Source organism: Alligator mississippiensis, chromosome 2 (assembly GCF_030867095.1).
Source record: "Alligator mississippiensis isolate rAllMis1 chromosome 2, rAllMis1, whole genome shotgun sequence".
NCBI classification, from domain to species: domain Eukaryota; kingdom Metazoa; phylum Chordata; order Crocodylia; family Alligatoridae; genus Alligator; species Alligator mississippiensis.
In genome coordinates, this window is record NC_081825.1 from 230,698,083 (window position 1) to 230,711,796 (window position 13,714).

The window sequence follows — 13,714 nt, forward strand, 5'->3', positions numbered from 1 at the left end:
TGTAATGTGTGAGGCAGTGTTAAGTGCCCTAACATTAAGAGCAAAATAGACAGCAGCTATATGCTCTCCTGTAGTCTCAGCTATCCTTGGGAACCTGTGGAGGCTGAGAGGTGTACATAAATGCCTGCTTTCCAGCCTGGAGAGCAGAAATTGGAGTATGATTTGGAGTGCTTCACATCTTTGCATCATCAATAAGTGAATGTCATCCTTGTTAGTACTTTTCAACTAGTAAACAGGATATTACATTTGCTTCTCGTTGATGGGGCCCACAGGGCTTTGCTTTCTTTGCTTTCAGCACCAGTGATGCTAACATTGCTGTGAAACAGACTTTAATTTTTGTTCCTTCCCTTTGGGTATTAAACCAACAAAGCTATGTGGGCTGCTAATGTAAGGATAGATATGCTGTCTGAAGTGCTCCAAGTGCCTTTAAAGTGCTCCAGGCAGCAAGAGTTCAGATATTCACATTGAAGAAGCATTTCAGAAATGGCTTTCAAAAAAATGAGGAACATCTTCAATGTGCTTCTTGAAATAGCTGTATTCTCCAGCAGAGCACAATAGGGGGTTGCTCAGTTCTCCAGTATCCCATATTACTCTGCTCCCCACCCCATCTCCTGGGGAGATAGGGATTAAGAGCAAAATAGACAGCAGCTATATGGTCTCCTGTGGTCTCAGCTATCCTTGGGAACCTGTGGAGGCTGAAAGGCGTGCATAAATGCCTGCTTTCCAGCCTGGAGAGCAGAAATTGGAGTATGATTTGGAGTGCTTCAAATAAACATCTGTCCATACTCTCATCACAGAATATTTTGGGTGGTGTTTCTTGCTTAGCAAGTATTTCTACTTGATCCTTTTTAATACATCATGTATTGGAATCTTAAAATACCCTTTTGTAAGCTACTTGTGAATCTAAATACAGCTTTGTGTCATTGGCTAGCAGAGCTGCATAAGTTTAATTGCAAAGGTGTCACCGTTTGTAAAGTTTTGTCTTTTTCTGAGTGTGTGTATAGCTTTCTGAATAAAAATAGTCTGTTGAGCTGAAATTGTTTTCATATGTTTTCAATTGAGGACTTTTTAAAAAATGTTTTTGGTAAGACATTGGCTGTGTAAAGGTTATTGTGATGTAATCATCATTTGCATTCATCATTACCCCTATAGGTGGCTTTGATGTTTAATCTGGAGTCTTCAGCTTGCTATGGTGAATTGGTTTTCATGGAACGTTATCAGGAAGTGGTGCGGGAGATGGCAAAAGTAGAGCATAAGATTGAGAATCAGTCATCTGATGGTACTGGAGCCCTCAGGAAATCTGGTAGTGGCCGATCAACACTTCAGGCTATTGGGAGTGCAGCTGCAGCAGGTATGGGTTGGATCATAGCATTTTACAAATTAAGAACAGTGATACAGCAAAGAGGCAGAAAACAAATGAGGAGAAAAGTTTGGACATAAGTGCACCAGGAGTGGAGTAATAAATTGTCCTACTTTGACATAGGATGATGTTAACAAACAGTGAGATTTCCCAACAAACTGTGCAAGGAACAGTATTTCATGTTTTAATAATAGGAATCAGAGGGAGCTGGCAGTCTGTGCATAGTATAGGATTGTCTAGGCTGAGATGATGGTGAGAGTAGAAGCAACTGTAGGGAATTTCTGCATATCCTAATAGAGTTGGAAAACTGAGCAACATGATAAACAGAGGTTAGGCAATGTAGAGGAGCACAATGTAGTGGCTGTTGGAATGATTCATATTACCTCCCTGTGCTGGTATAGTTCTGGGTTTTACATTGGCTAGAACAATTTGGGAACAGTGAGATGTTCACAGTCATGCCTAATTAAAATTAAAGCTCATGCAGCATTTTTGCAAAAAACAGACCAGAAGGGAGTTGTATTAATATAAAGACTAGAGAATAATTGCTACTGGGGGACATAGAATAACTGCCTGCTTTAACCAGTGACTGTTTGCTGGGTTGTGTAGGCATGGTATTTTATTCCATCTCTGACGTTACTGATAAGCTGCTTGCCACTTCTGGAAGCCTTGTCCCTGCTCTGCAAGAAAACTTTTGGACAAGCTGCATCCAGTTGGAATGCACAGATCCTTTGCGTGAAGTCCTGGAGGACCTCAGCCCTTCAGCGATGGCAGCATTTGACTTAGCTTGCACTCAGTGCCACCTCTGGAAAACCTGCAAGCAGCTGTTGGAAACAGCAGAGCGACGTTTGCATAACAGCCTTGAAACCAGGGGTATGCCTCCCATTTCTCTCTCCATCTATGTGGGCTTTGGTGGGTGAGGAAATGTTTGCATGCCTCCTGGCATTTAAAATAATTGGCTGTGTTCATTTGTGTAAGCTCCAACTTCACTATTGTTTTCCTACTCCTCAACCCTTACCTTGCCTTTCCTGTCCAATTATTCTTTTAGGCCGAAGACTCGACTTCGTTCTCCTGCACTGTGATGGCATAAGAGGTTTCCCAGCAGTTCTTCAGCAAATAAGTAAAATTCTCAGCTACCCTTTCACATCACAAGGGCAATCCAAATCAGGTAACTGGCATGTGGATCCCCTTCTCCCAATTTCCAGCCTTTAATTTCTTGCCTTCTGCTTGGTGGCTGATCATTTTTTCAGGGTTAAGGAGCATTTATACAGTCTTCACTTTGCTTCTGAAAATACATTGTTATGTTTTGAATATGTATTGACTCCCATTACCTTTTTGCAGGGTGTTTCTATTTCTAAGTGACTTGGAAAGGGGGCTCAGTAGTTGGGTTGCCAAGTTTGGCAGATGGCATACAAATTATTCACATTATTGTAAGAAAAATGAGAAGAATTCTGTTTTAAAGATAGGTACTTGATTGACAATGATGCAGTTAAATGTAGTACATGAATTTTACCTCTCAAAGTATGGTAAATATGACTTTGGAAGTGTGATGTTTTGACCTTGCCTTTAATTTTCTGCCTGAGAAGTCCCTTTATATAAAGTCTGTCTGTCTCTAGCTATTACATCTCAATGCTTTTATCTACTTACAAACCTAAAGCTTCTGTTCTAGTTGGGCTGGACTGGGCTTGAGTCAGTAAACTAGAAGTCTTGTAAAGTTCCTCCTAGTTTTTTGATCCTCTAGGTATAAAAAAAACACTGATGCCTGGTATTAACTGTCATTATTCTTACTCTCTTGTTTCTTAACAGAAGTCTTGGATGAAAAAATAAGTAGTCATTTTCGATGCAATATTGTGGACTTCTTGCAGATGTGCTATCCTACCCTGACTGAAGATGGTATTGCTAATCAGATTGTTTTAACACAGCGCCTTGATGAAATCCTGGAAACACTGAAACAAGTTGAAGATTCTCTTGGTGAGTTGCATATATTTTTTTGTTTGCAAGGTTTTTTAGTGCTAACATGCTTGTAAAAAGCTGGATGTGGACAAATTTATTTTTTAACTGCTTTAGAAGGAGAGGAGTAATGGCAACTCAGGATTTTGTGTCAGCTCTTATGATGTAATTGTTAAATTTTCATGCCTCTGTAGCAGTACAGGATAGCTAAATAGCTGTAACTAACCCTGAATGTGAAACTAGATTAAATTTACAGAAGTTTTACTATGTTTGTGTCACTACAGGAGCATGTAACGCTTCTGTCTTAACATCTTGTATCAGTATCATTTGATATCAGTACAGCTGTTATACCTTTGTATACCTGCTGAAACTGAAATAAGCAAATAGAGTTTGGTAGACCTACAATATGAACAGTAGGGGTGTGTGAAACAGGCCCTATTCGGTTTGGATTTGGCCCGAATCAGGGACAGTGATTTGATTTGTTGATTCGGATCGCTGTCCCGATTTTGATTCATCCAAATCTGAATCTAAAGATTCAGTGTTGATTCAGAGCATCAGCGATTCGGCCATAGACACAGCTTTTAAATGTTTTTTCCACATACCTCAAGGTACCAGGCATGGCTCGTGAACACTGCGATGCTGGGGCCGATGGAGTGTCCCACAGGAGTGCAGAGGAGCCCCTTGCATGCTTAGTGGCGAACCCAGAAGTGGACCGGAAGTACTTCTGGTCCACTTCTGGGTCTACTGCTGAGTGCGCTGGGGAGCTCCCTGCATTCCTGTGGGACGCTCCATCCACCCCAGCATCACAGCTGGATAATGAGGTGTATTTTGGGACTTGCACACTTTTGCCCCCCTCTCTGTTGCTGTAAGCTAGACAGGGTAAATGGTGTATTTTATTGTAGTAATTTCTGTTGCTTTCTGTGAAAGCTCATCTCCACATTGAAGGATATATTTACAAGGGTAGAAATAAAATCACAACACAACTGTATTTTTAAGTATTTCATTTCTAGTCTAATCTTGGATTTTTATTTTTTGTTTAATTTAGATTCCAAAGGAAGTCTGCTCAGTAACTTGGTAGAACAGGCCTCTGTGAAACCATCAGAATTAGAGGCACACCCTGTTCGTAATCAGACCCAACTCCTGCTGAAAACCCTGGACCAACACATCCTGACCATGCCAGGAAGCAGCAGGCAGATAGATTTTGTGCAGCGCTGCTTTCATTACATGAACACATTGGCTGCTATTGTGCTACGAAGCCTGAATACAGAACTAGGTATTGATTCTTTATTGCATGGCTCCACTCTGGAAGGTAACTGGAAAAATGGCTGGTTGCAAAACATACCTGGAGCCCTTGCACATTCAGATCTGTTCATTTTTACTGGCTATTTTGCCATTTTTTTTAAACCTATTAACCCCGTACAGTTGTTGCTTTGAGACAGCTGGATTCCATTTTGGTGAAAATGTAGAAGCTAGAAATGTTTACACACTTAGTACTTTCAAGCCCAGATTCTGTACTTCCTTGGAGTCTGACCATTGACCCATAGAAGTTGACAGGTATCTTTCCATTTACTTCAGTGTGCATTGGGTCAAACCATTAGCCTTTTCCAGTAATCTTAAAGATGTTTGTTGTATCATGTAGAGTACTGAAGACAGAGAGGCAATGCATATCAATGCAGATATGTAATCAGGCAGAATTTGCTCACAGAATCCATTGGTGGCCCCGGGGAAACAGTTTTGGCATAGCTGGGAGAAAAAAAGATTTTTGTATTCTGCACCACTTTTTAATTTTGAATGGCTGAACTGCATTAATGAGGATCTCCTACTGAAATTAAATTTCAAGTTACATTCTCCACCAAAGGAGAAGAAAACAGAGGATTTGAAGCCTTTTATTAAACTTTCTGTAATGGGCTAGGCCACTGTGTAGAAGGTACTTGTACCCTGATATAACAATCCCTTATGATAATGTTGAGGGTTTTTTTTATAACTGGAAAGCCATATGAGCCTATAGTTCAGTGGTAATTCATAGTGTCCTGCTGCATTGGGAGGGGAGGGCTATTGCATGTAGCATTTCTTTGTAAGAAGCTACTAGAAACCCTCTGCCTTTTTAGTGGGATGTGCAGAGGCATTTTGGCAAAACTAGCTCAACATTTTTCCCAGTTTAACCTTTTATTGGTTTTTTGTTTGTTTGGTTGGTTTTGCTCATCTTAAAATATCAATCATATGAAGTGAATTCATACACAGAGAGTTCTCAGAAGAAGAAAGTTGTAATGTGGATGTTTTGATTCTCACAGGTTTGTTCTGCAACTATTCTCTGTGGTTGTTTTTGTCTGATCTTTTTTGATGCTGATACAGTTTTGCTTAGTCCTTTGCCATCAGATTTTGTTCAGAGGCCAGTGTCTCTCCCTGGGACACCTTGCTGGTTCTTAGGATACTTCCTGTGAGGCTCATTGTGATGGTTCAAGAGACTGGGAGTCACATCTTAGAGCAGTCAGAAGGTCACTGTGTGGTCCCAGTTGACTTTAATGTGAACCTTAGGCCTCGATGAGTCTGGGCAGAGAGGCTTCAGATGTGTAGTGTATGATATAACTTTTTTTGAACAAAACTCAGTCTGTGAAATAAACTTAACATGTTTGTGTTTAAAGTCACTCTTCAAATTCTTGCCTTTCTCTGTAGATCTGTCTGCAGCGGTGAAGATAGGGAACCCTTTCATACTGCTGCAGCAGAGCCCATCTCACTTACTCTCCCAGCTCTTGTTTGAGAGGCAAGTTCCTCCTGACAGGTAAGATTCCGCAAGTACACTTACATAGTTGAATTTAGTGTGGGTATTGAGCTGGACTCAAACTAAGACTGGAATTCTCTAATAAACAGGATAATTAAAGGATAAAGGCAGTGCTGACTTCGTCTGCTCTGTAAAGGCCCCTGCCCATCTCTGTCTAGAGAAATGACAACAAGGAGTTAATTTTTCTCATAGCTCTGCTATTTGAATCCTAGTGATTATTGAACATGGCACAAGCTGTGTGTCCATTTCCTCTGAAAGGGGCAGTGTGCTCCTGAGGACTTGAATAATTTTTAAGAAACTTTTATGAAAAGAACTACATAACCATTAAGTATTTTAACAGGTATCTGCTTCTGTTTTCAATCCTGCAGGCTGTCTTTACTGTTGACTAAAGATGGTTTGAACTTAAATGTGCAGCAGGTTATCGTTAACTGTTGCTGCGAGCCACTACCTCTGTGCACTGCTAGGCAGAGCAGCCAGATACGGTCCTTTCTGACTAATGTCAGCAGCCTGGCACATCTGTATGCCTACAACTGCTTGCCAGATGTTGGAATACCTATCCACAATCCAGCTGTGGACTCTGAGGATGTTTCCAGTCGGTCCTCTTCCTCCATGACTGAGTTGAACCAGCACATGCTCACTGCCTCTTCTCTGACCTTCCTGAAATCTCAGTCAAAATTAATGGCTGCTGTGGCATGTCTGAGCACATCCAAGATACAAAAAGCCCCCAAACCTAGCCTGTCATGGAAGGAATTTCGGGGCAAAAAGGAGATCCCACTGGGCATGGAACAGATTTCCAAAGAGTGCGACTCATTGCTGCAGGAGTTTTCCATATTGGAACACTTTCTTCTTACCATGTCTGAGCCACTTCAGGGCCCCCTAGAGGAAGGCACTGGTTCAGTAAGTGACCTTTGTGGCAAGACGTACATAACTCTGGTTCTCCTGGGATTGCATTCTGCTGCTGCAGTTGAAGTATTAATGGACGTCTTTGAACGAGCTCTCATTGCAAAGGATTGGCCCAGAGCTCTGAAGGTCTTGGACCTGTACAGTCAGGAGATGGAGGATCTAGCCAGTGTGCGTGATGCTGTGCTGAGCTGTGCAACTGCTGATGGTAAATGCAATGTTTTCTTTTTCTTTTGTAGAGCATACAGTGCAGAACAGGGGTTTGAAACTGGGGATTAAATTGATGATACATTAGTAAATATCAGGAACAGAAATCCTTTCCCCATTTGCTCAGTCTAAATGTATGTGTTGCCCACTACAAACACTCCCACAAAAATTGAGGAACACAACTTACTGCAACGTAACTGTGGATGTATCTGCCACGTAAAGTGTTTCCTGTCCTGTTCAGCTCTTTAGACTTAAATTGTGATACTGTTGCTGTAATATCCACTGCCTTTCTATATTCCATTTTTAAAGCCTCCCTATAGCATATGTTCTTTGTAGAAAGGGACCATTTGGAATCTCAGCAAAATGGCAGTAACTTGTTTTTTAACTACTGTTGAGTAACTTAAGACAAACCCAGCATGCTTTTAAGCACCATTATCGTTGTGTTCCACGCTTTGTCACACATGATGAGTTTACTAGGTTTTTCAAAGTGTAAAAGCTAAACTTCATACCAGTAGTTTGTGTTGCCTTTACAGATCGGGATGGTTGGCAGTACCTATTCCCAGTAAAGGATGCCATGTTGAGAAGTAGACTGGCTTTACGCTGCCTGGATAAATGGCCCCTGGAAGCTTGTCTGGAAATCCTTGCTTACTGCATCTGTGATCCAGGCATAACTGAAGAACTGAAGTTGGATCTGCAGAGCAAGACACGAGAACTGCAGGTTTATCAAAAGGTACAAAAGCCATTTTATTAGGTAAGTAGGTACAGAATGTGCTTACCTAAAAAAAAATTGTTCTCGTTTCCCTTCTGAACATGAAGTAGTTTCCCCTGATTCTTCTTTTTTTCCTTCCTTTTTTTCATCCAAAAATCAGACAGCTTTTTTTGGAACATACCAGAACATCTGGTTAACTTTTCTGTTCTGTTTGCACATGTTTCTGTACTTCCAGTTTCTAGGTAAAGTTGAAGAGTTTAAAAATAATTAAACATCTAAGAGAAGCCAGTTTTTTCAGGATGGTGTTCTTCCAGCCTGTAAATAGAGTACTGGAGAGTCTCATACAATTTCCATCATAGTTTTTGCAGTTTAAGATTTTTAGAGGCATCCAGATTCCTGAATTATGTGTCTGGTACATAGAGGTACATCACAGCAACACACCTGAGGTACTTCTAAGTTTATTACCTTAGATACCAGTAGCAATCTATCCATGGCACAGAAGAGCTTGGTGCACACTGTAACATGTCCTTGAAAAGCTGATTAACATCTCGTAGCGCTTGTACATGTGACGGTCATCACAATGTATCTGTGACAAAAATGTAATTCATGTGGCTTAATGGCATCATGCATTACACATGTGCCAGTTTTGGTGGTTTTAAATTACTTTGCATCACTGCAAACTAAACTACATCTAGATGTTGTTAACTTTGCAATGTTGCAAATTGCAACAATGCAGCTGTCAGCTTGCCCCCTGGCTGTGGGAGAGGCAGGCAGGCTCCACAGAAAAAAGAATAGGGCCCCTTGCCACTTCTGCTTTAAGTAGGTGCCTGGCTCCTGCTGAAGGTGAAAATAGCAAGGGACCGGTCCCCATGGTTAGTTTAGTTTTTTTTCCAGAGCCTGCCTGCCTCTCCTGGGGCCAGGGACAAGCTACTGGTAGGCCAAGCAGCCCCTGAGCTGCAGGGGGCCCCGGTCCTTCCCTCCATGGTGGTGGAGCCCCCTGGGGCCACCTGGGCTCCTAGTGGACAGGTGCTGCCCCAGCTCAGAGGCAGCACCCAGCTGGATCCAACTCTTCCCCAAGCCTGCCAGGCTTCCAACACCCTGTGCACTGTTCCAACTATGTGGGACCGCCCAGGAATAGACTTGGCTTGCCCCTGGAGCAGCATGGGGAGGCAACAGAAGGGCAGCTGGGGGCCAGAGAAGGCAGTGGGGATGGTGCACAGGGCACTGGAAGCCTGCCAAGTCTGCACTTCCCCAAGCCTGTCTGGGTCTCCAGCTCCCTGTGCACCATCCCTGCCACCTTTTCCAGCCGCCATCATACCCAGCTTCCCTCCTGCTGCCACCCCACACTGTCCCAGGGGCAAGCCAGCCTGTTTCCAGGCAGTTCTAGGAGGCAGCAGTAGTGCACGGGGTGCTGGAGGCCCTGGCAGGCTCGGGAGAGTTGCATCCATGCAGGTGCTGCCTCTGAGCTGGAGCATCTTCCACCCACCAGGAGCCCACCCAGGTGGCCCAAGGGGGACACTGGTGCCACAGAGGAAAGAATCATGGCCTCCGACAGCTCAGGAACTGCTCAGCCTGCTAGCAGCTCATCCCCTGGCTGTGGCGGAGTTAGGTAAGCTCCACCAGGGAGGGGGGAAGGATCAGACATGAAGGCAGCGTGGGGGCCCAATCCTTTTTTTTTTTTTGACAGAGCCTGCCCATCTCCCCCATGGCCAGGGGAGTGAGCTGCTGGTGGGCCAAGCAGCCCCTGAGCTGCAGGGGGCCCTGGTCTTTCCCTCCATGGTGGTAGCACTCCCCAGGGCTGTCCAGGCAGGCTGCTAGCACATGGGTGCTGCCCCAGCTTAGAGGCAGTACCCAACCCAATCCAACTGTTCCCCAAACTGACGCAAGGAGCAGCACCTGGCTGGCTTCCAGCTGGTGGGCTCAGGGAACAGTTGGATCGGGCCAGGTGCTGCCTCCAAGCTGGGGCAGCACCCAGCCTGCTAGCAGCCCTAGGGGGGCACCACCACCGCAGAGGAAAGGACCAGGGTCTACTGCCTCCCCCCGGCTGCGGGAAGGCTCTGGCTGTGACGCACACGAACGCACACGCACACGAACGAACACGATCAGGCCCCTTGGTGTAACATGACAGAAAAATTGAAATGGTGGGTTTCAATTAAAAACCCACTGTTTCAGTTTAGGGGACATAAAATAAAACCTTGGGGTTAAACCCGCATCACATGTACAAGTCCCCTCTGGTAATTGGCCCACACAAAATTCCCTGCTGGCTTTTTTGCGCTACTATCAGTACTCTAGTTAGCTTGATTACATCTACTCTACATGACAGCAACCACAATGAAGACATAACTGATATAACGTAGACCCCGCTGACTGATGCCATGCAGCATATTGGAATTCTGTCAGCAATCAGCTCAGACAAATTAATTCAGATGACTGAGAAGAATCCCTTACCCCGCTTGGTTGTAATGGAGCTCAGTAATTCATCTTAGCTTCTTTTTGGTATGATAAATTCATGAGTCCCTTGACTGTTTCTTGTCTTAGGACAACTCAGTGCAATCATTTCAGCTCTCCACGTAGATCCAGCGATTTAAGTTTTTTTCCATACCATTGAAACATATGCATACACACTTTAATCTTTTATTTTGTTAGATTTTGAATTTGCAAGATGTCCCTCCATGGCATGATTGGCAAGACCTGAAAAAAGCCTGTACTGATGATCCCCAAGCTATCATGAGTGTTATTCTGGAAGCAAAGGTTTGGAATTTTATGTTCACTCTTACTGAAAGCTAGAAAATGTTACTGCTGGATCTTCCTGTCTTTTTTGTTGTCAGCCAGTATATTTAGATGCATGTTTCAACAGACTTCAAGTTCCTAGAAAAGATACTTTAATAAATTGAATAATTTGGAACCTGAACTACTTGCTGCCAGAATTTGAATGAAAAGCAAGTACCGTAAAACATTTTTCTCCCAAAATAACCCGTTCCTTCCTTTCTACTTTGGAAGTTGGAGGAAGATTGTGATCTTGGAGGGGTCGGGGCGGGGATGTGTATATATGAGAGTGATGTGCTGTTTTCTCTAAGGAGAAGCAGAGCTTGGTGTATGGTGTTTTTAGTTGTGGCAGTATGATTTGCATCTCCTGAGAATGCCAGACCTAAAAAACAAAAAGAAATTTCTAGGCAGAGAGAGGGAGCTTACGTTTATTTTTTCACTTAGATTTTAAAATTTAAAATACAGCTGCAGCATACCAGCACCAGCTTTGTGGATCCAGTGGAATATTTCCTTCTGAAACTATAAACAACCAGGATGGGAACCCCAGTAGTGCTTATGAATATGTATAACGGTATTTATCCAAAAGCCCTTTGCCTTAACTGGCAGGTTGCAAAGGTCCCCTCAATGTAGCATTGGGCTTTGGCAAGACTGCATCTTTTTATTTCTCCAGCACTAATTATTTTCCTTCTAGAGGAAGAGGAGTAATGTAAAGCTATAGAACTTTTCTTGCAAAGTTAATGGGAATGAATGTCATGGGCATGCATAGCCATAATGAAGAAAGTTTGCATTTTGTTTTCCTTGTATAGGATTATGAATTGTGTGAGGAATGGGGTCGCCTGTACCCTCTTCCAAGGGAACATTTGATTAGCCTTCACCAAGAACATCTCCTCCACTTGCTGGAGATAGGAGACATGGAAAAATCTTGGCAGGTAACTAGTTGCCTTACTATCTTTAAAGAATAGGTCACTAGAGGACTAGGGTACCCAAACTACTATTTGAGGCCTCAGTTGGGCAGTTTGCTCAGAACTTTGGCTGTGTAATCGAAATAGGAAGCTCCTGTCTCCATTACAATATACAACAGGACCCAATGTATGGTACAGCTAGCCTGGTAGAATTCACTTGAAATGTTGCCTACAGCGAACCTTGGTCTTGCCGTCTGTTAAGGATCGTTTTGAGCCTTGCTGTGGAATTACACTATTGCTAAGCACAGGTATATAAAAAAAAAAAAAAAAAAAAAGGGGGTGGTGGGACAGACTCTTATAAGAACTTAAATTTTTTTAAAGTTAATTTATTCGATTTATTTACATTTTAATGAGTTTTAGGTTTTGTTTAATTATCATTTGATACTTCACGGTTATCTTTTCCATTTCTTCTTTGTAACCATGAGAGTTCTCAACAATTTCAATGGCAGCTGAGATTCTCACAAGCATCCAGACTCTACAGACTTAAAACAAACACCAAATACTATGAGACTCGATTACATGAGCCAAATATTGCTCATATGTTGCATGTTGGCTACTAGACCATTGCAAAGCAAAGAGGGCTTTGTGAGTGTCCTGCTTCAAATTATGTGGATTTTTCTAATGAGAGTTCTGTTGAGTAGATTAGATGGGGGAAATTTACATTTTATGAGAAAATAAGGATATTAAACAAAGCAATATTAACTGGGTGGGTTCCCCTAATTAAGTTAAAACATTGGTATTTTTTTAGTTTTGATTTCAACACTGGAAACCACAATAGAACAGTCTTGTGTTGCTAGTGAAGAAGAACTAGGAAGTGAAACTAGCCAATATACTGATCAGTCTGGCTTCACTCCTTGTTTAACTTGTATTACTCATTACAAAACTATGTATCCTTATTTGTCCTTCCTCATGGATTGTGAAATGGGGCAGTTAGGAAGTGATGATCTATAGATTCATAGATTCATAGATGTTAGGGTCGGAAGGGACCTCAATAGATCATCAAGTCCGACCCCCTGCATAAGCAGGAAAGAGTGCTGGGTCTATATGACCCCAGCTAGATACTCGTCTAACCTCCTCTTGAAGACCCCCAGGGTAGGGGAGAGCACCACCTCCCTTGGGAGCCCGTTCCAGACCTTGGCCACTCGAACTGTGAAGAAGTTCTTCCTAATGTCCAGTCTAAATCTGCTCTCTGCTAGCTTGTGGCCATTGTTTCTTGTAACCCCCGGGGGCGCCTTGGTGAATAAATCCTCACCAATTCCCTTCTGTGCCCCCGTGATGAACTTATAGGCAGCCACAAGGTCGCCTCTCAACCTTCTCTTGCGGAGGCTGAAAAGGTCCAGTTTCTCTAGTCTCTCCTCGTAGGGCTTGGTCTGCAGGCCCTTGACCATACGAGTGGCCCTTCTCTGGACCCTCTCCAGGTTATCCGCATCCTTCTTGAAGTGTGGCACCCAGAATTGCACGCAGTACTCCAACTGCGGTCTGACCAACGCCCTATAGAGGGGAAGTATCACCTCCCTGGACCTATTTGTCATGCATCTGCTGATGCACGATAAAGTGCCATTGGCTTTTCTGATGGCTTCGTCACACTGCCGGCTCATGTTCAACTTGGAGTCCACTAGGACTCCAAGATCCCTTTCCACCTCCGTGCCACCCAGCAGGTCATTCCCTAGGCTGTAGGTGTGCTGGACATTTTTCCTCCCTAGGTGCAGCACTTTGCATTTCTCCTTGTTGAACTGCATCCTGTTGTTTTCTGCCCACTTGTCCAGCCTATCCAGGTCTGCCTGCAGCTGTTCCCTGCCCTCTGGCGTGTTCACTTCTCCCCATAGCTTTGTGTCATCTGCAAACTTGGACAGAGTACATTTCACTCCCACGTCCAAGTCACTGATGAAGACATTAAAGAGTATCGGTCCAAGGACCGAACCCTGCGGGACCCCACTGCCCACACCCTTCCAGGTCGAGACCGACCCATCTACCACGACTCTTTGGGTGCGACCCTCTAGCCAATTCGCCACCCACCGACCGGACTGTGTAGTCATCCACATCACAGCCTCTTAATTTGTTCACCAGTATGGGGTGGGATACCG

At 43.5% G+C, this 13,714-nt stretch overlaps 1 protein-coding gene across 7 annotated transcripts in view; it reads left to right on the forward strand.

Annotated features, from left to right (window-relative positions):
- ZFYVE26 (zinc finger FYVE-type containing 26) overlaps nucleotides 1-13,714 on the forward strand; it is a 70,651-nt gene that overhangs the window by 24,644 nt on the left and 32,293 nt on the right. For all 7 annotated transcript variants that reach the window (XM_019476813.2, XM_019476815.2, XM_019476814.2 and 4 more), the window contains 10 exons: nucleotides 1,153-1,351; nucleotides 1,967-2,230; nucleotides 2,406-2,525; nucleotides 3,164-3,328; nucleotides 4,353-4,580; nucleotides 5,981-6,086; nucleotides 6,455-7,194; nucleotides 7,727-7,923; nucleotides 10,549-10,653; nucleotides 11,475-11,597. In XM_019476813.2, coding sequence (XP_019332358.1) covers nucleotides 1,153-1,351; nucleotides 1,967-2,230; nucleotides 2,406-2,525; nucleotides 3,164-3,328; nucleotides 4,353-4,580; nucleotides 5,981-6,086; nucleotides 6,455-7,194; nucleotides 7,727-7,923; nucleotides 10,549-10,653; nucleotides 11,475-11,597 — 2,247 coding nt within the window. The remainder of the gene's footprint in view (nucleotides 1-1,152; nucleotides 1,352-1,966; nucleotides 2,231-2,405; nucleotides 2,526-3,163; nucleotides 3,329-4,352; nucleotides 4,581-5,980; nucleotides 6,087-6,454; nucleotides 7,195-7,726; nucleotides 7,924-10,548; nucleotides 10,654-11,474; nucleotides 11,598-13,714) is intronic.